The 24,685-nt window shown below is 40.3% G+C and overlaps 1 protein-coding gene across 2 annotated transcripts in view; it reads right to left on the bottom strand.

Moving 5' to 3' along the window:
- Positions 1-24,362, bottom strand: part of acap3a (ArfGAP with coiled-coil, ankyrin repeat and PH domains 3a) — an 82,476-nt gene extending 58,114 nt beyond the window's left edge. For both annotated transcript variants that reach the window (XM_067593145.1, XM_067593146.1), the window contains exon 1: positions 24,194-24,362. In XM_067593145.1, coding sequence (XP_067449246.1) covers positions 24,194-24,240 — 47 coding nt within the window. In that variant the 5' untranslated portion in view covers positions 24,241-24,362. The remainder of the gene's footprint in view (positions 1-24,193) is intronic.
- Positions 24,363-24,685: the final 323 nt, after the last annotated feature.

Raw genomic sequence — 24,685 nt, 5'->3', positions numbered from 1 at the left:
CTGCAGCCAAGCTGATTCCTGCAAAAACTCCTGCCAGGGTTGTTCTTTGAGACGTCCACAGGAAAAAGTCCAAGGATGAAAATCACGTTTTATTTGAACACGACTTGTAATACAGATTGTTTCAGAATGTAAAGTGAAAACTATAAAGTTAAAGGAATAGTTCAACACGTTGTGAGATTCACTTATTTGCTTTCCTGTGCTACGAAGCTCTAGCCGGCAGCCTGTTGGCTTATTAGCTTAGCATAAAAACTGGAACCAGGGGGAAACTGCTAGCCTGGCCTGTCCAATTCTGCCCACCAGCACCTCTAAATCTTACTCAATTTGTTGTTTTTACACTTCTGTTTTTGAACCAATACAACGTGTTAATTAGTGAGTTTTAGAGATGCTAGCAGGCATATTCAGTTACCTTCGGACAGAGCCAGGCCAGCTGTTATTCCCACGTCTTGTCTTTATGCTAAACTAAGCTAACCAGCTGTAGCTTCATATTTATCGGACAGATATGACAGTGGTAATTTCTAAAAATGTTGAACTACTGTATATCTTTAATTAAATGACACAAAATAGAACAAGACTAAGAGTCAGTCACGCTAGCGGCTCTGTAAGGCTACTTACAGGCATAGTGATGCTTAATGTGAGCTTAATGTTACGTCAGCATGCTAACATGCTCACAATGACAATACTAAAACACTGATGTTTAACAATGTTATGCCTGTTAACCATGTTAATCTAGCTTGTTAACATGCTAACATTTGCTAATTAGCCCTGAACACAAAGTACAGCTGAAATTGATGGGAATGTCATTAGTTTTTCATAAACCAAAGTATTGGACAAATTCAAACTTTGACCTGACGATGGCACTATATGATAAAGTCAGGAGATCAAAGTTATTTCAGTTTTTAAAGTTATTGTAATTCGTCCTGACGGGAACATGATAGTCTGGACCAAATTTCAAAGCATCCATTCTGTAGATGTAGAGACATTTCACTCGAAACCATAAACATGAACCTCATGGTGCCGCTAGAGAAAAACTCAGGGGAATCACCAAAGTCACCAGGATTCATCATCTGGGCTCCATGAATGTCTGTACAAAATTTCAGGGCAATCCATCCAATAGTTGTTGAGATATTGTTAATGACACCGCCTGACAAACATCTCCATCTCTAGAGCCATGCTGCTAGCTTGGCCAAAAAAAAATCCAGATTCAAATGATACAATAGCTTGTAGTAGTGAATGTAGTAGCTGCTGTATCACACCTCAGTCATTCATCACACATACTGGCTGCCAAACTCTAACTCCTGACCCTGCAGCAACCATGTGAGAGTGACCTGACCCCTGGGGAGCTAGCAGCTGCCCTCGGCCTCCCCCGTCTGATCACACTCCAGGCACAGACAAAAACTGGGTTAGCCCGCCAAAAGAAAAAAAAGAGAGCGTGTCTCCCCCGGTTTGCTTCACAGCCACAGAATAACGTGTCAGACAGAGAGAGACAGGCTGCCGCTGACCAACAGCAACAGCTGAGGAGGCATTTCCCGCTCTTTTTGAAATCAAGACTGCTCAAATTCAAAGCAGTCAGCCCTAACAGATCCACCAAGAAAACATGCAGATGGTTCAATCTACTGTCTGACAAAGAAACATCTTCACGAGTTAATCAGAGTGAAGAGAACAAAAAAAAAAAGCTCTTTAAGGAAGAAAATATGCAAATTTGACAAGCATTACTGCTTTCTTCTTGTTGAAGTCATCCACTGAGATTTTTTTATGACTAAAATAATGAAAATGTTTCCATTTTTAACTCGTCTGGCTCTTGGATTTGTGCGGCAGACAAATGGCAAAACATCTGGATTATCTAATTTTAGCTTCTACTCAGACAGATAGATTTAAGGGTACATGACCCAAGTAAAAAGACGTGTCAAAGCACATGCCTGAACTCCACAATTATAACCCCTAATGCCCATTATGTGGCAGAAAGTTTCTATCCTGCTGCATCAGAGTTGGATCTGCGAGGGTTTTCTTTTCCTGTGTCAGCCTTTCCATTAATATTTCAAAGCTTTAACTACGGGTCAGCTTTGGAACAGACGTCTTCTGCACAATATCGCCTTTCATTCTGTAGTCAGACAGCTGGATAGATTTCAGTGCTGAAGACAGTCATATAAAAGACTTTAAGAGGCTAAAAGCAACTTCACTTCTTATTCAACCAGAGGAAAAAACTTCACCTTCTTTTTTAAAATAACTGACTGTTGATCTTCCCCTTGAGTCGAACTAAGAAGAAGAAAATTAATCTGCAGTTTTTAAATCAATTAATGGTCATCAGTCAATCTTTCGGTCATTCAGTCAAGCAAAAATACCAAACATTCATTAGTTCTAGTTGCTGAAATGTGAATATTTGCTGCTATTCTTTGCTTTATGTGAAAGTAAATAGGATGTCTTTGAATATGTCACCTCTTTATAATATAAATTATAATGGGCATTTTTCATTTTTTCCCTTTTATAGATAAAATGATCACTAAAATTAATGCCAAATTGATCGATTTTTGCAGCCCTAACTAAACAAAGGTAGACAACATTTCAATGCTGTTGTTTAAGATATTTTGGTAGTTAAAGAAATAAAAAGCATATTATATGATATCATAGTAGTGATTCAAACAATGCTATTCCTGGTCTGATGAGTTCAATCAGTTAATTAGGATCCCAAAACATTTAATCAAGTGGTCATTTGACAGAGAATTACTCAACAATTTTGATAATTGCTTAATCATTTAAGTGATTTATGTATCAAAAATGACAATTTTTCAGCTTCTCAAATATGAGGATTTGCTGCTCTTATATCATTGTAAATTGTATATATTCTGATTTTGGGATATTACAAGGACAAAACTAGACATTTAAACCTTGGGCTCTGCATTTTCCTGACATCTTATAGACCAAAAGACTAATCAATCAATAAGAAAAATAGTATAGTTCTTATAACAAACCTCTGTAAAGAAGTGACATTTTGTTTGGAGCTCATGAAATCATCCCATTCTAATGACATTTTTACAAAATTGTTAAAAATACAATAATTTAAGCACCTCTTATGACGGAAATTGACATTAAGTACAGCTGCAACAATTAGTTGATTAATCAATTGGTCCATTAGTTGATAGACAAAAAAATTAATTGGCAACTATTTTGATAATCAAATAATCACTTTAAAGCAATTTTAAATGGCAAAAAATCAACTGATCCTAGTTTTGATTTTCTTTTATGATACTAAATCAATTATCTTTTACTCTTAAAGTGACCATGGGCTCTGGGATTTTGTGGTGGACATATTTCACAAGTTGCTGACATCTTACAGACCACATACATGATTGACTCATCTGAAAAATAATTGTTAAATTATTCAATAATCCATATAATCACTAGTTGCAGCCCTACATGTAAGTGTTTTCCAACTTTCAATACAGACACCATAACTGACATCTCACTGTGTCAGCTGTAGGAAGGTTCGCAAGCTGTGAATTTAATTTGTGCCTTTAGTCGATTTCCACACATCAGTCATGTTCCTGAAAGCCTGTGGAGCTTTGTGGTTAGAGCTGCATTAGCTACTAATACGTCCCCAGTCTGTACTGAACACCACAACCACAGTGCAGGAGATTATAGAGATCAGTTAGCAACAACTGATGACACTCAGTCCAGACAAAGAGCTAAATCTACTGCGTATAATAGAAAGACAATATTCTCTGAGAGGAGGAGAGGATGATGTAGGTCCAGACAGAGATTTCTATAAATTCCTCAGTGTCCAGTATTTACAGTGACTCTGTAAGCAGCCATGTGTTACTCCCCAGCTGAACTTCCTGCTGTTCTTGGAGGCTGAGCTGGAATGCAATGTTGAAAGGAGAGACAATGAAACGGGAATGCAGCCAGCGAGTCCTGCGTGACCTTGGTGTTGTTGTGGGTCAGTGGTGAAGTCATTCTGGAAATCCCACAAACAACAACTCCCACTTTGATATCACCACAGGAAGAAACAACAACAACTACCCGGCTTTCACTCTCGCTACTTTAATGGATAAAACATCAGTGTGAATGAAAACCAACGGTGCAGATCGGCTGGAGGGGAGAGCAGAGCCGGTGTGATGCAACAGCCTGTAACTAGACTTGACCAAATATCACATTGAAATCATTGTTTTTTAACGTGCCACAGTATCTTTCTACTTCTTGGGCAATAGCAGGGTGATAGATAAATAACTGAAAACAGAAAGAAAGAGAATGAGAATCAGGACTGGAAGCTGCTTGAGGGCAACATAGAAAGGTTTTGCATTTATAGTAGTGAAACAATAACTCGACAATTCAATTAGTCAATAAACAAAGGATTAATTTACTTTAATTTTGACAATACATTAATTATCTAAGTAAATATGCCAAACATTTGCTGGTTAAAGCCACTAAAATGTTGTTGTTTTTCTGTTTCATCTCTGTAAATTTAAAATCTTTGGTGACCTCTATTGAGACAAAATTAGCAATATGAAGACATTGGGTTTTGGTAATAGCGGTGATACTTTTGGGGCGAAATGATTAAAAATAAGATAAACAAATTAATCAATAATGAAAATAACTGTTTTTTGCAGACATTAATAATTACGCTTATTGTTATAACTTTAATTCTCTATCAAACATGGTCAGAAGTCATGCTAGTTTCAGACATAAATCATCTAAAAGTCAAGTAAAGTCAATTCTCATAAATCAAAATCAAATCAAAAATTTGGCTCAAGGGACTTTACAATCTGTACAGCACACGACACCCTCCATCTTTAGACTCCTTTAGCAAAAAGCACAAGTCAAACACCAATACTAATTTGAAATTTAACCAATTTAATTGTGATTTAAATTTAAAAAAGACCCTACCGCCACGCTAACAGCTCTGCGGGGTTGTAATTTGGTTAGCCAAATGCTAACATGCTGATGTTTAACGGGCATAATGTTTACCATTGTCATCTTAGCTTAGCGTGTTAGCATGCCAATATTTGCTAATTCTTAGTAAACACAAAGTACATCTACAGCTGAGGGGAGTATCATGATGATGGAGCTAGATGTGAGGTCAGAGGGATCAACAGAGTTATTACAATTCATCCTAATGAGAAAATGAATGTCTGCATTATATTTCATGGCGATCCACGTGACAGCTGTCAAAACCACAAATGTCAACCTCGTGGAGGAAAAGTCAGTGGATCACCAATGTAGGCGTCATACAATGAGGACCATGAATGTCTGTTTACAATTTAATAGCAATCCCAAGCGTTGATAAGATATTTCAGTCTGGACCAAAGTGGTGGACCAACAGTCCCACATTGCCATCCCTAGTAGAGTCACACTACAATTTAGCTAACCTCAGCTTCTTCTGTAGATGCTCTTTTGGGCAAATCTCATTTCTTGTTTTCAGTTTAAACTTAGACTTACCACATCTTGATTGATAATTGTCAAATTTGGCAAAGAGCACGGAGATGGTCTTTAATACTGGCTGCAATTAGGCTTTTTGACAAACCATCTGGGTTTAGTGGCCATGCATAATGCAGTGCCAGCTCCATCCATCCCCCAGCAGCTATGGGGGGGGCTGGGTCGCACAATTAGGCCACTACAGCCCATGGGGAAATGTCACTTAAGACAGGGGGCCAACAAAGACGATCATGTAGGGGAAACGTGACATAGATTAACCCTTTCAGCACAGCTCTTTTACACCAAGAACTGCCCTCTGAATGAGTTTGGTCTGCGAGTGCTTCCTGTACATCATCATGACGGAAACAAACTTGAATGGACAGTCTCAAATCGTGTGTTTGTTATTACATACTGTAGGATGCAAGAGGATGTGTGCAACGTCACAACAGTATTGTAAGAGTGGGTGGGGAGTAAACAGGAGAAAGGCTGACAGGCCAAAGAAAGATCAGGATATGAGAGGTCTCGCCTGGCGGCGCAGGTTTATATTAACTCAGGGTGGTCTGAGATGACTCCAACACACAAAAATGTCAATGAAGATATTCGGGACGAGGGAGACGAAAGAAAGAACACACACACAGAATCTAGAAGAGGCCTGGGCTGTGAGAACTGGCCTGGACAATGTTCCATTGAAGGGAGGAAGACAATAAAGCCTACAGACATGGTGCTTCTCGCAGCCTTTTTCTGGGCAGCACACCAGACTGCCTGGGTAAAAAGTGGCGCAGAATAGAGCACTACTCACAGTGAGCCAATCCTACTGTGTAACACCCTGACATTTTGGTGAAATAGCTGAATTCCCTCAGTGAAAATCCCTCACGTACACAGGCGTGATGTGTCCGGCGGTGGTGGGGCTGAGCTGGGAGTCTTCCCGGCATTTTTGTGGGCTAAACATGCAGCTTGGCTTGCACTAGAAAGACATACCAGACGTGTGAAGCATTCAGCTCTTTCCTGTCTGAAAGCTTGAGAGATGGAACTCGCAGAAACAACAGTGCAAACGACAGGCAGCCTCCATGTGAATTATGCTGACATCCCTTTAACTGTGAACAGGCTTCGAAACATTAAAACATCAACTGTTTTAAATTTGATCCAAAAATCCAACAATACAAACTGAAATGCCTTGGAGACACAATCCAAACAGCGGATTCATGGTTTACATAAGCATGTGCAGCTGGTGCTTGTTCATGTTACCCAATCATACATCATGTGAATGTCACAGCGGTCCAAAAGACAGTCAGAGACAGCAGGAGAGGTACTGGATCCTGTCACTTCCTTCTGGGTTTCCCCCAGGTGTTTCCTCTGGTCTGAAGTCAGCAACAGGCCCCTGACGTCAGTCTCTGGCTCTCTTCCATAACCTCTGACCCCTTTCCATCAGTGCATGGACCTGAATGTTGATGTGACTCTTGTGTCAACCAACAGAGACCTAACCGGACCCTGACACTGTCAGTAAGGAAAGCATAACAAGGAGACAAAGCGAGGCAAAGCACTGAGAAAACAACTCTCCCATAGCCTGCAGTTTGTGTTGCTCAACCTGAGATGGGATCTTTACATATTAAAGAGGATAAGTTAAGAAGACAACAATAGCTGTTCTTTGTTAAATCTGCCTTTGTGAACCCACAAATTGTGTGAGAAAAATCCAACAGCAGGATGACGGCAGAAAATATCAACAAATGACACTTAATGTGCAAAAACAAAAAAAAAAAAACAGTGAGAGTACAGTGAAGTGAAGTATGGGCTGAAACACGGCACTGAAAATGACTCCAGAGATTAACAGCTTCAGTTGTTCTGCCCGTCTCGGAGTGTGGAAAGAACAGACTAGAATTATACAGTTTTGTGAGAAAAAATGAACCAGAGTCACGGCTCATTGGTCTCTTCACCAAACCACATCCTCCGGGGAGCGCCACAACAAACTTCAACAACAGTAAGAAAACAATGAAAAATGACTTAAGCGGAATGTAAAGTTCAGTCTGATCTGAATGCAGATGAGGTCCAAAGAAGTTGAAATAATACATATATATATAACCCTTATGTAATGATGAAAAAATAGATAGGAAATGTCACAATGGAATGTAGTGCTCCCAAGCTTAAGTCCCAAAATCCTGGACCGGGACAACATAACTCCAAGGTGCTGCCAGTGGTAGGCATTAACATCGGTCAAGGCCAGTTTGTGGTATAGGCGAGATAGGCAATTGCTGAGGGCACCAGTGTGTAGGAGAGCAAACAGAGTGAAAAAAAAAATGGCTTGGCGCTCCCCTCATACAACTTCTTCTCAGATATTTACACACATTACTGGAATCATCAGAAGTTACATTTTACAGGCACAGTGGAATCTTATCTCAGAGATAAAAAAGATGCTTCTTACTGAATAACTTCATAGCTCATCACTTCATCTTCATGTTCATACACATTTTTTTCAGTATCAAAAGTATTCAAGTGATAGTTGTCTGTACATCCAGACAACAGTACAAATGAAATGCTAACAGCTATACAGCGTGTATGCTCTTGGTACAGATTCACAAAAACATACAATATAGGCTAAAACAACAAGACTTATGGTGTAGTCAAGCAGCAACTACTACGGCTTGAAGCTGAAGCCAATGTAGAAGTACCTTAAAGTGCTACTGACGACGATTAGATGTTGGGGCTCCAATTGACTCCCAGTTGACTTGCTAAATTCAGGCCCTCTAATAGGTGTGCTGGTGGTCATTTTGGAAATTATTGCTCCATTAATAAGATTTGAAGACGTATAGTAGCTTTGATGTGAAATATCCAATGTTAGCCAAAGTGTGCACCAGTTGGTGTTCCCATTAAGCTTGCGTTTGCCTCGGTCCGAGGTAGCAGGACGTGTTTCCAGAGCGTGAAAGGCAACACACCGCACTCCTTATTTGGAAGGTCATTTTGCAGCTTTTGGACTGGACTAACTAACAAAAAATAGGAAGACATTCGCTTGGGCTTTAGAAGATGTACTGGGCATTTTTCACAATTTTCCAACATTTTATGGACCAAATATTTAATCAGTTAATCAAGAAAATGATCTGCATGTTGATTGATAATGAAAATAATCATTAATTGCAGCCCCGAACATGATCATCCTGAATAGAAGACAAAGAAAAACAGTGACCAAATCCATGAATATCAGATTCATTCATTCATTCATTTTTCACTATCAATACTTTTTAAAACATTATTATATAAAATGATTGTATTAGCGTATTGATAGTGATCAGAATGCCCCATAAATATGATTCTTATATCCCTGGGACACTGTATTATAGTCACATATTTACTCTGTGTTGTAAGCCTGTGGACAAAACTGTAAAACATTTAATTGCAGAAAACCACCTTTTCTATAAAACTGTCTTAGGACATGCATGTTATAACTCACACACAACTTGATAAAACATTAAATGACTCAAATAAAAGTCTGTCAATTAAGTGGCATTGGGAGGGTTTAGTCTGTAAATGTCAGAATAAAGTGAAAATGCCCATCACATCACAACTTCCCAGAATCCAAGGTGACGTCTTTAAATGTGTTGTTTTGTCTTGACTAACCATCCCAAACCAAGAAGTATTTAATTTACAATGATATAAAACACAGGAAATCTGCAAATCCTCACATTTGAGAGGCTGGAAGGAGTCGACATTTTGCATTTTTGCTTGATGAATTGACGGAAATGATTAAATTTCTATAGATTCATTTCCTTTCATTCAACACTACTAAGAATATTAATTTTTTTCCACTGACTAAAAACCGGTAAACAACATGTTTCTTCACTTACAGCTTTTCTTTAAATTGGCAGAATAAAGAAAATAATAACCATTCTTCTCATTGTCTGCTGTCATTTAAGTTTTATTAATGCTGGAAGTTGTTCAAGGGTGTTTAGGGGATTTATGTTGTGACTCAGGGTTGGGTGTCAGCATCCTCCTCACACACCACCTCCCTGGGGTTTCGCCCTTTACTCTGAACCGGTTTTTAATATTTGAGCAGACTGACGCATTTCCTGACCCGTCCCTAGACCCGGTTCTGGCCCAGCCACGACAAGAGGTCTGCCCCCGCACACAGAGGAAGCCAGGGAGGACGGAAAAAAGGGAAGAGAGGGAGAGAGTATGAGGCAGGGAGTGAGAGGGATGGAACAAATCAAAAACAGATGCTTGTACACGTGTGATTCAGCATTTCAAAAAACTGAGCGGAGACGGAGCTAAGTGCCTGTGGAGCCTAACGATTTCTCCCTTTATCTCCTCTTCACACTTCATATTTGTGTTGGACATAGTGTCATTTCATATTCCCCAGGTGACGACAAACAGCCGCAGCTCCTATCTCTTACTTTATCACATTTCCTGACCCATGTTGACACACCTGGAAACTACCCAGCCACTTTCCCTTCGAGACAGAGGCTTTCCAAGCAGCCAGGTCATCAGGGGAGAAGCTTCAGAGACATGATGTTAAACAGTGAACTCTGGTAGTCATAACTCTCTTTTTGTCCAGTCAAACACAGATTCAACTATGCGTACTGCTTATTTTATTTATCAAGAGTCTGTACTGGTGCAATAACTACAGGTCATCGTCTGCTGACAAATGACGCACAGCAACGACCGCTGACTGGAGGGAGAGCTTTTAAAAAACAGCAAATCTCCTCCAGCACCGTCTAAAAACAAAGCTGAAAGATGGGCCACGAGATAGGAGCGATGCGGCCGTTATGTGCTGAGGAAATTGGATATTTTCCAATTAGTGCTTAATGTAAAACTCAGTAGGTGAAATACCAAACATACTGCACCCCTAATGAGAAAACCTGATACAGATTAATCAGATTTTTAGAACCTAAAGCTTGAACCTTTATGTAATGTCTTTGGGTCATGAACTCATGAGAGAGGAAGCCTTTTAAACAATCCAGGCTCTCGAGGCTACTAACGTGACGTGAAAGCAACCACAAAAAAAAAGACTGATCAGAGGAGAGAGGAAGAGAAAGACTGCACTGCTGTCCTGTCCTATTACACCGGCCTTTCCTGCAGCACATCTGACAGCTCTACTTTACAGTATGGATAATCCAGGAGGAACATTAGTCAGACTATTTATATTAACTCAGAATTATAGTCCGTTTCATAAGACATGGAGTCACGTTGCAACTGAGGCTTAACTCTCTCCATACAGGGTCAGAAAGGGCTGCACAGATGATAGTCATCCAAAAAAAATGAGGGATTCATTCCAGCAACCTGTTGTTTTATGCTCTAGTACACACATTTTCATGTTTCTCAGTGTTTCTGCCTTTGCCATCCTGCGGCAAAAACACATGATTGGGCCTGTCTCTCGGCAAATTGGAGCCCTTCTCTTTTATATCAAGGGGAAAGTGGATTTTCTCCTCCGTAACAGTATGAGACATCTGATATCCACAGCCATACAGAATTGAGATCAGATGTTTGGTCTCCATTACCATAATCCAATCTGCTAGGGAAAACAAATGCTGAGTTGTGAGCGATTTTGTTCACCCACACTGTGAAGTAAGACCAAAGGCTTGGATTATCAGCGTTAAAAATCTGCTCAGTGTGTCCCAGTGTGTGTGTGATACTGCATTCACTGGCCCCAGCTCTTGTTTTCTAACTCCCCTGCCTCGCATTAGTCATTGCTGGTTTCATTCACCATGGGTTGTGATAGGAATACTAATGCCAATTTACTACAACTCATCCATCATTTAGGGCTCAGGATGTTGCCATCGTGCTGATTCAATGTCTGCGACACAGCATGCGCAACCTTCGGCAATACCGGATGTCTGATTTGAAAGAGAGACAAGGGCAACTGAGCAAAGTCGCAGCCATGAGCTTTAGCTATAGGCCCTGTGCATGACTGTAGTCTGCTGACTTCGGTTTCCCGAAGGTGTATATGTGTTTCCGGTTCAAATCTGCTGCCAACCAAAACCTAGCAAATAGCAACCTGCAAAGAAATCAACATGAAGCGTAAATATAATTGAAAAAGTGTCAGATATCAGCAGAGGGGAAGCAGTTCACATCATTGTTGTGTTCCACTGCGCTCCAATTCGAGTCGATACAACTCCGTATCGAGCTTCCACCGCTTTCCGAAAGACCCCGAACTCCGTCTCAAGTCGTTAAACAAAATTAGGTGGGATTGTTTTTCAGTAACAAGTCACACAAAAGGTATGCGGCCGACATTTTAGCAGTGACGAAATTTGCATGACATCACAAGGAAGAAGAATGTTGAAAGTCGGGGCAATTCCCTCTTTATTTAATGGAACTACACAAAACCACAGATACGGTCTGGGGTTTGGCAGTGCCGTAAATGACCCAGCACACCACCAACCCAGTCCGACCCAGAGGAGCCTGCAACAAACAAATGAGGAGGTGGTGCCAGTCATTGCGGACCGTGAGTACTGTGTTCCCAGTAAAAGTGTAGTCATGGACTGTGAACAGTATGACGGTATGCTATGGGAGATTGAAGCCTTGAAGGACCAGCTACAAGCCCTCCGTTTACAAGACCCCTGTGGGTTGCAGTGGTTCGCTGGATCACCACAAAACATTTGATTGTACACCAGGTAAGACAGATAAACTGCAAGCAGTGCAGACAGATAATCCAGCTCATTACGACTGATAGCCATTTCAGAACTGTTTGATGACGCTCTAAACTCTGGTAGATAAAATAGCATTTGTAAATAAGCAAAGACTGAATCAGAAAGTATTCTTACTTCAGTATGCATATAGATTGCTTCTGTCATTAGTATATATGTCTTCTTAATGCTATTTGTGAATACTTATTAAAAGTTATTATAACTTAAACGTTCAAAATCACTTGAATTAAAATGATTTGGCCTGTTTTCATATTGCTTCTGTCTTCAGAAGACTCACTCAGGGAATATTAAAAACACCAGAATATATAATGCAGTGTTTCCCTTGTAATTGTACAGGACTGACGGGCCACCAGGCCAACAAGAACCGCCAGGCCAAAAAATATATTTTTCAAAGCCAATAATAACGCCAAATATCCATTCATTCGGAAATTAATAGCTTTTGGGAGCCTCTGTGCAGCGCTGTTCCGAAACGTGAGTTAACCTCTGTGGTATTGCCTAGGAAAGTCTTGGTAGCGTAGCCCCCCACCAGGCCAAAGCAATAAACCTAGGAGAAACTCTGGACTCTCATCGAACCAGTAACATTAAGGATGGTAGGGGCTCTTTCTTTGCTGTGAGAGAGACGGCTTCCAACAGAACCACGGTAAGTGGTCACTGCAAAAGTCACCATAGCAATACAAAAGGGATATACTGTGTAATACTAATCATGCCTTTTTTCCAAACCAGAAACTGGTCCCCATACGACAGCTGGATGCACCCAGTGGGACTTGGCCACTGTTTTAACATCCACCACACAACGGTCAGCAGAATTATTATAACATGGGCCAGCTTCCTCTACTGCCGGCTCAGATCTGTGTGCACATGGACGACACCTGAAGAAATTAGAGTCTATCTTCCTCATGAGTTCAGGGACTGTGCAGACACACAGGTAATCATTGACTGTACAGTGTAGCGCTGCCAAACGCCAAAGTTTTCTCTTCATACAAGTCCCACAGCACCTTTAAGGCCAGGATAGGCATGGCACCATGTGGTGCTCTAACATTTGTGTCAGCGCTCTGCTAAGGCTCTGTAAGTGACAAAAAGATCTTCAGGCAACCAGGCATCATACGATAAGGTTGATAAGGGCTTCCTGGTAGATGACCTTGTCCCTGGCAAGTTCACTGGCCTGCCTTTCTGTCTAAAGGGAACCAAATGTCAGCGCATGATGAGTCCATTGCTCGTTTGAGAGTCCATGTGGAGAGGTTAATTAGGAGGGTCAAGGAAAACAAACTGTTTGATACTGAAATCCCCCTCTTCATCTTATTCACTGTGGCATGCCTCCTCTCCAATTACCAGAATGGACCTCTGGTTAAAAAGTTAAGAGTAGAAGTCTGAGGATGCAGTTTGCCCTAACACACTGTACACTTGAGTACACACTGAGTTGAAACACTGTTAATGAGTTTATGGGTATCACATTTACTGTAAACTAAATATATTTGGTTTTAGACTGTTGGTCAGACAAAACAAGACATTTAAAAGACATCCCTTTGGCATTTAGCAACTTGTAATGGACATTTTCACTTCTGTCCTTTTTTAATTGGCCAAAAATAATCTAATTCTTTTAATTCTAGAAAAATAATCTGATAATTTATATAGAAAATAATATATAGTGATAATAAGTTTACCAACATCAAGCTAGGCTATAGACTAGGCTAGGCTATAGGCTTAATTACTCACCCTCGTAATTGTGGACGAAACTTGATATGTGCAACTTGACACCTTTCTCCCATTTGCTGGAGGGTGCAGGTGAAAGTGCGTCAACAATAATATATTGCAAATGATATACATAAATAATAATATAATAATTCTGTGCACATTGTTGACATTTATCTGTGGTAAATCTTACAGGCATAGCGAAAAATATGCCATTGTTGATAGCATACGGCAACAAACCAGAAACTGGTACAGTATGACCACCGCGGTAGAAACCGGAAGTCAGTGGACTACAGTTATGCACAGAGGTGATTAGATTTCCTCACACTTAATAAACTGCTCACACTCTTGCCGGTTTTGGTAGGAGAGCAGGTCCACGTCTTTCTCACCTCTCAGGATGTCCGACAGAAGCAGATTAGCACAGTGTTCACAATGCCTTTCATGGCTCTTTGTGTGAGCAGTGTGTGAAACGTCTTACTATTCATTGAAATGAAATGAGAGGGACAGCCAGGGCTCATGTGGCGAGTCCCCTCGTTTCAACACAAAAGGTTCAGGGATGACATCATCTCTGCATCCCAAAGCCTCTCACCAGGGATTAATCTCCATTTACACAAATTGTTAATTAACTTCCTGGATATAAATCATGTAATTAGACATGGTATAGTATAGAGCTGCAACGATTAGTCAATTGACATAAAATTAAATGTCAACTATTTTGATAATCGAATAAACATTTTAGTCATTTTTTTTAAGGAACAATGCCATAAAATTTGCTGGTTGCAGCTTCTCAAATGTGAGAATTTGAAGCTTTCCTTTCCCATACATGACAATAAACTGAATATCTTTTGGATTTTGGGATGTTTGACCAGACAAAACAAAACATTTGAAGGCAACAACATGAAATCATAAGAGGCATTTTTCACTATTTTCCTGACATTTTATAGATGAAACGATTAATCGAGAAAATAATCTGCAGATTAATCGATAATGAAAATAATTGTTAATGGCAGCCTTTGTATAATACCTAATGCAGCACATAATTAAACCTGTTCTGTGACCTCATGGCTAAGTGTACATTAACATCTTCTACCATATCATTTTAAAAATTATGGCAAAATGTTTTTTCAAAACAGTAGTCTTGACCATTAGAAATCACAATAATCGGGTTAATTTTCAGTTTTCCTGCATTTAGTCTTAAGTTTAGTTGACACATTGTTGGCTGTTATAGTGATTAACCTTTATCCTTAACACCTGGACCCATGACGCTGACTAAAATGACTTGCTAGAAACCTGAGTCATCTCGGATGTGGAGCAACAAAGCTGAGTCACCAACAACACAGCAAACAGAGGAAGCTCCCGAGGAAATTATCCTGAACTCTGAGTCGATTCAAAAAGCGCTGAGCCAAGAAATCTGTGGGAAGTTTGACGTCATAACCACCAAAGGTGACAAGTGTCCATTGACTCAAACAGCTTTCTCACACAGTGATACTATAAAGAAGGTGGACTTGTCTCTGCAAAGGCACTGAAGACGAGCATGAGAAGATCTGGAGAGGATGCAGAGAAGAAATAATAGGTCTGCAACTGACAATTTTTTTAATAATTTGATTAACTGATGAATCGTTTAGTCTATAAAATGTCAGAAAATAGTGAAAAATTAATCAAATTTGATGTCTTCAAATGACTTGTTTTGTCCAAGCAAAAGTCCAAAACCCAGAGATATTCAGTTCACTATTATATGTCACATAGAAACACATTAAATCATCATATTTAAGAAGCTGACACCAGCAAAGTTTTAGCATTTTAGCTTAAAATATGACTGAAACAATTATTTGATTATCAAAATAGCGGCTGATTAATTTGGGGTTTCATCTGCTAAAAGAACTGCTTAATTTGGATGAAAAACTCCTATTGGACCGAGCACAAGCATAGATCCCTGCAGGGAAAACCTAAAGCTAGTGAAACTCCACCTTCCTTTGTCATTAGGATTCACTTTGACCAGATTCACAACCTTTATTCTTCGCCAAGCAGAAGAAACTTTGCCTCTGATGCATCAAGGCAAAAGGGTAGTCTCCATCCAACGCGCTGCACATACAGAGCCATCTTTGTCTCCTGAGATTTACCCTGAGGACTTGTATATATCTGTTGCCTTTGAAGGAATATATGTCTTCTCAGCAAACACAAAGTCAAACACTATGATAATCTATGTGCAGCGACCTTCCAACAGCTGCCCTACATGCTTTGGAGCCTGGTGAGCTCCGAGTCTCCAACTGGCAAAAGCCCTTCATCTAGTCTCATTTTTGAAAAGATGAAAGCTAATAGTGCTGTGCTTTCTCAGCAGGAGGGCAACAACACTGTGACTAAAAAATCCTATTGTGTTATGTATCATTGGATGTGTTTGGAGTCCTTCACATCAGGATGACACCAACTGGACGTTAAGCTTCCAGGTGTGACACCTTTTGCCGTCCAGGGATTGAGCAGAGGAATGTGGGGCAATCCCTGATTAAGACACGCAGCCATTAAACTGCACACTGCTGACTTTAATCCCTGTCACTTTCATTACCTGGAGTTGTTAGCTCCAGCGCGCAGAGCTCACTTAACAAGATGGTGAAAATGCCCGCAGGCCAGCGCCACTGAGCTTTCATCATGTCGTTAAATCAAGGACATGAATGAAAATTAAAATAGCAGAATAACTTCACACGGGTGGGTGAGAAGGTAGTGGAGCACGAGTTTAATGAATCTAATGTGGAAATCACAAGCAGAGGTCACTAAATTGATGCCACACAGGATAAAGACTTCATGAGTAAAATGCTTTGGTTCAGGCTAGGGCTTAGCGATCTATTAAATCAATACATATTATAGTTTTTGCACAATTTATAAAATGTCTACATTGTGAAAACGGTAATTTTAGTCAAATAGTAACAAAAATCATGGCTGGCTACTGAGACTGCTGTCCCTACCAAGCCCACCGATTTAACATTGTGGCCAAACCGCGTAATTACAATGTTTGGGTCAGTCACGAGATGCACACTGACCCAAACAGCATTTTGGAGCATTCAGGAGCGGCTGTAAAACAGTGAATACATTATTTTAGCGTCACAACCACCACAAAATTACTTATTTTAGTATCAAGATTTGATCCATTCAGTTTGATAACATCTGGAAAGTCTAAAAGAGCCGCTTGATTAAATTATTTCATCCCTATTTTAGGAGGAACGAGGAGCCAACCGGAAGTCTGCAGGCTCTAGTGCACATGCTCTACGGGCCTAAAAACACGGAAGCGTGAAGAAGCCTGCAGAAAAACTGTGGGCCTTTTTTTGGCTTCACGCACCGCTTAGCAACTTTCATAGGAATTAATGGACACCATGTTTGAACACAGTATCCAGTTCTCCTTAATACATCCATGGTCCCTACCAGCTAGCTAGCGTTAGCTACCCAGCTGCTGATATCAGTCTGGTGTCTCCAAACACACACAGCAGGAGAATTAGTAAGCTGACTCTTATGCTCATGTGTGATGAAACTTTTCTTTTAAACTGGATGTCCTAGTTGCAGGATCTTATTCTGACAGTCTACAGCTGTGTGGGATAATCTGTATATTGAATATGTATAATGATTTTGTATTATTCTTGCTCAATTCTCTTGCACACAAAGTCCTAAAAAATAGAGCTGGGTTTTAATGTTCTTGCATTTTGCAGGAAAAGAAAAATGATTAAAACCGTGATTTGTTCCCTAGCTTGAAAAACATTTTTGGGGCCATATCGCCAAATAGCACTAGGACAGACTTTCCTAAAACTATGCAAATGTTACAAGACAGACAGTGTAATTTGTAAAAGTACCAATTATTTAATAAAAATGATCAGTTTCAGCTGCTGCTGCACGAGGAAACGGATGTGATGGAGACCAGCTTGATGATCAGCAAATTGTTTTTTGCGTCCCCCACCCTTACTGGCCAGAGTCACAGTCTTGGGAGGAGCACTCTTGGCTGAGCAGAAGGGCCACTGACACAGATTCAAGATGGAAGGAGGTCAGTCTGAAATAGAGCAGAAGCAACAAGCCCACATAGAAGAAATCCCTTCCAGCTCCAAGCAGCTGGAGATGCAGATCTTCCAGAAACATGAGAAAAACATCCTCCAACCTCCCAAAACACAAAGACAATTTGTTATGAACCAAGATGAACCAGATGCTTTGCCTCACTTTAGATGTTCTTGGTACCATGGTCAGCTGCTTGGCAATGAGTTTCTTTTAGTAAAACTGTTTTAAATATGGAGTCAGCTATTATAATCCCACTATAAATTCCCTCCCTACAAAGAAGGAAACAGATGGGTTGAGTACATCTTGAAATATAAAAAGGCAAAATAAGTCAGGTACTTTCCAGTTTGCTAAACAATGTACATAATGCCAAAAGGAGATCTAATGTTTGGCAAGTGTCAAATATGGAAGCAACAAGCACTAACATGAAGATTTGATCTTAATCAAACAACGGTTGGATGTAGACAAACTGAAGAAGAATGCAAACGTCACAGAGGTGGCGTTACATTTCCAGCATTTCATACTGAATGAGGAAACTTATCTTTAACACACCAAAACAATAGGAACGTGTGTTTTTACAGGGATTAGCGATAATTTTGTATCATCTATTGAGATTCACTGGAGTCGTATTGTGACCATATGATCAGAAAATGTTTTACTAATTATTTTTTTAAAATTATGGTTTCTTTATTAATTTTCAAGGCTGCAATTTACAATTGTTTTCATAATTTTTTCATTGTATTTATAATTATTTTCCAGGGGGAGCTCAGAGTAGAGCCGCTAATCCTTTGCACCAAAAGGAGCCAGCTGAGGTGGTTTGGGTTTGGATGCCTCCTTGACGCCTCCCTCTGAAGGTGTTCCAGGCACGTTCGACTGGTAGGAGACCCCGGGGCAGAGCCAGAACATGCTGGAGAGACTACAAATCTCTTCTGGTCTGGGAACACCTTGGGTGGGATCCCCCAGAAGGAGCTGGATGGATGAATGCCGGGATGAAGGATGTCTGGGTTTTCTTACTCAGTTTGATGCCACGGCAACGCATCCCGGATAAGCAGTGGAAAATGGATGGATGGATTTATTATTTATCTGCTTATTATTTCAGTTGGTCTATAAAATAGTGAAAAATATCCATCTTAGTTTCTCAAAGTCCTAGAAAATGTCTTCAGACGTCCCAAACCCCCCAAACAAAGAGAACGTTTGCCTTTTTTTGTTTGACTAAAACAATTAATAAACTATCAAAATAGTTGCTGATTCATTTTTTTATGGACTAATGGTTTCACTTCTACTAATCTTCATCAAAAACTAAAAAAAAATCACTATTAAAGTCTTCATTTCATACTGATTTCTCATCAAATGCAAAGCAGTGTCAGCTCCATGCGTTGAACATCAATGCGATAATTCTGCATGTGATTTTGCATGCGTTTACCACATTGTGAGATCGACATCAGAAAAAATATTCATATTAATGTCATCATTTTAATTTCAGCCACATGACCCAGCCCTAACGTTTCACTCGGCTTTCTTCCAGTACATTCACTCAGTAGCCACTTTATTGGCTTCCTGTACAATCTAATGTGATCTAATGCAACAGCTCTTTCATGAATTCTACTTTCTTCTACTGAATCCATTCAATTTACACACATAAAGTAGAATTCAAGGCAGAGCTGTTTGTATTGGACTTGGATTAAATTGTAAAAGTGTAACTAATAAAGTGACCAATAAATGTCTTTACTGGCTGTACAACTTGTACAAGTACTTAAATTTCTGATTTTGTACTTAATTTTCCACTAAACAGCCGTAGCTTTTTGTCCCCTACAAACCGGGACATCACACCAGATGCTCCGCATTCCTCAATACCCGGCATCTCCTGGAATCTGACATACCACACCCCCCCCCCCCCCTTCCTCACCCTCCTCACCCTCCTCACCCTGTCATCTGACTCTGTGTCACAAATCCATCCATCCAGTCATTCTCTCACAGACGCTGCAGACACACAAGCAGCGAGCGCCACAGGTCATTGGCCTCGGATTCCCCGCCTTGTCGGGGGGGGTGGAGGGGGGGCTCTGCGCTCTGCTCTATGAGTCAATGACAAGCCCATCACCATGAAGGCGGCCTCGCCTCGGCTCTCCGCCCCCAGCTGTTCACATGGGAGGGGAGGAAGGATCATCTGGGCTCTGTGCCCCGGGGCCATTCAGACACAGAGAAAAGAGTCTGTCTCTCAGCGGAAGCAAGAAGCTCTCTGGACAATAGTCATATTCTAGTGGAGGAGAGCTAAGAGAGCATGAATACTGGACTCACATTCACCAGGTGGACGGAAACACTCCAAATGAATGATAATGTTGTATATAAGCAACGTCCGGCTCTATTTCTGACTATTTGATAGTGTATTAAAGTGCAAAACAAAACCTCGGCTTCACAAATAAAGCCAAGAAGCTCAGAAGTTATTTCTATACTGACAGATCTATTTCTTCATGTGAACTTGATTAAAAGATAGTAGCTGCTACGCGTGTGAGGTTCCATCAGTATCATCCTCCGACAGTGAGTGTGTGAGTGTGACCTCGAATTGACATGTCAGTGGGGAGAAAACAGCTCAAACGTTGTGTGTGTGTTGCCAATGTTGTGCCGGAGCAAACACAAACACACGAGTTCCTGCGGCCGTGTAATCATTACAGACCACTCTCTCAAAACAGATGTGGAGAGAGCATCGGCGGCTGCAATCTCACATCTGTCCGAGTCGGGGTATCCATAGAGACTAAAAAAAACACAGAATACACACACAGGTTTGAGCTCGAGAGATCTCAGGGCCCCAAAGTGGACGGTTCATCCATCATATCGTCGTAGAGCGCTTAAACAGAACGTCAAAGAAGAAGAAGAAGAAGAAAAACCTAACTGTCAGATATTTTTCTTCCCCGTCTGGATGATCAATCGTTAAGCGATCGAAGCTACAGCGAAAGAATCCTGCAACATGTCGGAGATGATGGTGCAGAACTGATTTCCCCGCGTGTTTTTTTTTTGCACGTGTGGGAAGCAATCTGTCATGCAAATCCTAATCGTGAAAAGCCTTGATTTTCCTGTATTCTGCGCCTGCTTCCTTCCAGTCGTCCTCCTCCAGAGGTTGTTACGTAACACTTGCTGCATGCTGCTTTTAGCTTCACAAAGGATCCATTTGAATGCTCTCTGAAAACACTGTTACAGGCTTCAGTGGCTACGAGAACACGCGTTTACTTTATCTCTTTCAGCGTCGTTTAAACAGCGCGGGCAGCTAGATAAAAGACTCTTAACATAAACTGGGGCGTATAGGAACATCTCTCTGTGTGCTGTGGGTGTTTGATCCTCTTCAGCCAGTGAGGAAGTTCTGTACAGTGTTTATGAAGAGGAGGCATTCACAGCTCCAGCCAGATAAGAAATAACTTCATCCACTCAGGCCTCGTGAGGGGAAAAAGAAGACATAGCGAGGCATCTCAGAGCTCTAAATAATGAGGTGGATGACTCTTTAGCATGCAGCTTGTCTCGCTGTAGCTTCACTGCTGCTTAGCATATGAAACAAGGGGAGAAGGTTAGTGCAAATACCCTTCACTCAGCGCTTCCTGAGATGTGCCTTTCTCCAGCCCAGATGGCAGTCATTAAGGTGCTGCTGCCAAGTCTGGAAGTCTTTGATTTGGAACAGAGATCCTATCTTCAGGAGTACACAGACACACACACACAAACACACACACACAAACACACACACATGTGCAGTAGTGGAAAGTAACTCGGTATATTTACTCAAATTCTGCACTTAAGCACAATTTTAAAAAGGGGATTTCTATTCTATGCTGCTTTATACTTCTACTCCATCACATTTCTGAGGCAAATATTACACTTTTTACTGTTATATTTATCTGACAGCTTTAGCTACTAGTACAGCTGCAACCACCGGTCAATTAATTGATTGGTAGATCGACAGAAGAATAATTGGCATCTATTAAGATAATCAATTAATCATTTTTCGTGTATGACAATAAACTGAATGTGTTTTGGTTTTGGACCATTGGTTGAACAAAGCAAGACTTGAGCTCCTTAAACTGTAGGAAATTATGACTTAAATTAAATTATTATGCATTTTTCACTATTATTTAGCAACTAAAAGATTAAATCAATTCACTGTGAAAGTAATCTGCAGATGAACTGATAATGAAAATAATTGTTAGTTCCATCTCTTGCTACTAGTTACTTTTCAGATTAAGATTTTACATTAAAACATATGAAAAGTTTAGAAAATACAATCTATTGTTGAAGACTAAACCTTTGATTTGTTATAAAAACAGCCCTAGTTTGGTCCCTTGTCATGTTTCAGATATCTATGATCTGTTAGCAGTTCCAGCAAAGAAAGATTTCCCCTTTAAACTCGTCAAATCGTTTCATTTAACTAATTGTTCAAGGCCCAAAAGTGTTAAAGTATCCAATATTTTATAAAAACAGCAAATATTGCAAAAACATCCAAAATCTGAACCCCTATTTGTACAGCAGACCTTTGTTTTTTCTTCTTTCCTCTCCTGTTAATCATCTCATGACCCCTCAGATTTATCTAGTGACCCTTTGAAGGAGCCCGACCCCTAGGTTGGGAACCACCGGACATAAACTGTATATAAAGTAGTTGAAACTAGCTCCACTCAACAGTAACATGGTGCTCTAACACTGATGCAGCAGTGTAAACAATCCAATAATGTTATATAAATGAATTACACTTAAAGTACATGTTGAATTCAGGACTTTTTCTTGTAATTCGTATCTTTACTTTGTTGTATTGGTACTTTAAAGGATCTGAGTACTTCTCCCAACGCTGCAGGAGGATAAAAGGTCCTGAGACTGAGGCTCTTGACTTTTGCTCAGGTTTTGATGTGGGTGTAGAAAAATTCCTGCCTTATTTATATAACCTTTGGTGCACAGGCTGTCAGGGGCTTTAGCACAGTCTGTGTGTGGAAACCTTCAGTTTCCTCTGATCCAAATGATGAGCGTCACTGTTTGAACTGCGCTCTTTAGACAGGAGCCCATTTATAAGGGAAGTTAATACAGAGTTGTTATCGCAGTTAAGCATTTCCTCCAATTTCCTTTATTTTTTGGATGAGGATATGATATCTAATCACAGACAACTGTTACAGATCTCCTAAACCAGTGGTGGAAAGTAACAAAGTACATTTACTCAACTACTGTACTTCAGTACAATTTTGAGGTACTTGCACTTTACTTGAGTATTTCCATTTGATGCTACTTTATACTTCTACTCCACTACATTAATCTGACAGCTTTAGTTACTTTTCAGATGAAGATTTGACACAATGGATAATATGACCAGCTTTTAAAATACAACACCTTGTTAAAGATGAAACCAGTGGTTTCCAAGCTTTTTGGCTTTTGATGTCTTACAAAAAGCAGTGTGTAGTCGGGGTCACATTTCAGATGTCTATGAGTTGTTAACAGCTCCACCAAATAGTGATTTTCCCTCTAAACTTCTCACATGGTTTCATTTCAATAAATGTTCAAATGATCCAATATTTCACCAAAAATCAAAGATTAGAGAAAAAGTCCAAAAAACTGAAAACAGATTTTTGTATCACAGCTTTGTTTTTTCTTCTTTCCTCTCCCATTAATCATCTCACGACCCCTCAGATTTATCTGGTGACCCTTTGGAGGGGCCCGACCCCTAGGTTGGGAACCACTGGACTCAACTAGCTAACTGTATATAAAGTAGTTGAAACTAGCTCCACCTCCAGCAGCTACAACAGTAACATGCTGCTCTAACACTGATGCTTCACTATTAATAATCACATCATACATTTTACTGCTGATACTTATGTACTTTTACTTAAGTAGGATTTCTCATGCAGGGCTTTTACTTGTAATGGAGTATTTCTACTTTGCTGTATTGGTACTTTTACTTCAGTAAAGTATCTGAATACTTCTTCCACCACTGTCCTAAAGACCATTTTGGAAGGGGGCGTGAAAGCAATATACAAATCTGACAATGTGAGGACCAACAGATATGACTGTGATCTCAGTCAGTCCATGTGACATCTCATATGGCTGCATTGCTCATCATCATCATCATCATCCTCATCATCATCATCATCATATTGCCTACTTGTCAGTAAGGACTGACTCTCAGACAGTGAAATGACTCAGATATGATTTATATTCCAAACTGTAACTGTAATCCAGACACCATTTATCGGATCGGGGGTATTAATCCCACTGAGATTCACGTGCAACGTGTCGCAGTTTAATTAGTCCAACATGCAGCAGCGCACGTTGAAGACACATGTTTGATCGCATGTTACAATACAGATTGATCATGTGCATTAAAACAAACAAACAAAAAAATAAATGCAAGCAATCGTACAGTCTGTATGAGCAATGCTGAGGCGTTCAACAGTTCAGCGGGCAGATGAGGAGTTTCATGTTCTTACCTAAACCGGGGTGAATCTTTAATACAGTCTTCAAAATCCACCGTCATCTTGGGCTGGAGTGAAGTTTTTGTTGTGTTTAAAATGCGGGTTTCATCTCCTGTGTAGAGTAAAGCAGAAGATGTAAGTATCCGTTACAGTGATCCTCCCTCCGTCTCTCCTGCTCCTGCAGCGCTTCACTCACTGATGATCTGAAGCGGCTCCACTCAGTACAGGACGCTGTGCTGCCTTCACGGGCTCCGGATGAGCTCGTACTTTTAAGCTTTAAGCTTTTATTCAGCTGAGTTTTAGTGGGAAACGATGACTGGTGGAAAGACGGGCTCACAAATTTTCAGTTCTGTCTTAAAACAATAATCAAGTGCCCAAATCAACATTGAAATCGTTTTGGGTTTTTTTTTCATATAATAGTAATCATGGGATGGGGGACAAAATCCACAGTCCTCCTTTTCTGTGCAAAAATGTATTTTTAAGTTTATCTGAAGCTAATATGATGCT

The sequence above is a fragment of the Thunnus thynnus genome, chromosome 6 (genome assembly GCF_963924715.1).
Source record: "Thunnus thynnus chromosome 6, fThuThy2.1, whole genome shotgun sequence".
NCBI lineage: Eukaryota > Metazoa > Chordata > Actinopteri > Scombriformes > Scombridae > Thunnus > Thunnus thynnus.
This window is presented reverse-complemented; position numbering and strand designations above follow the sequence as displayed.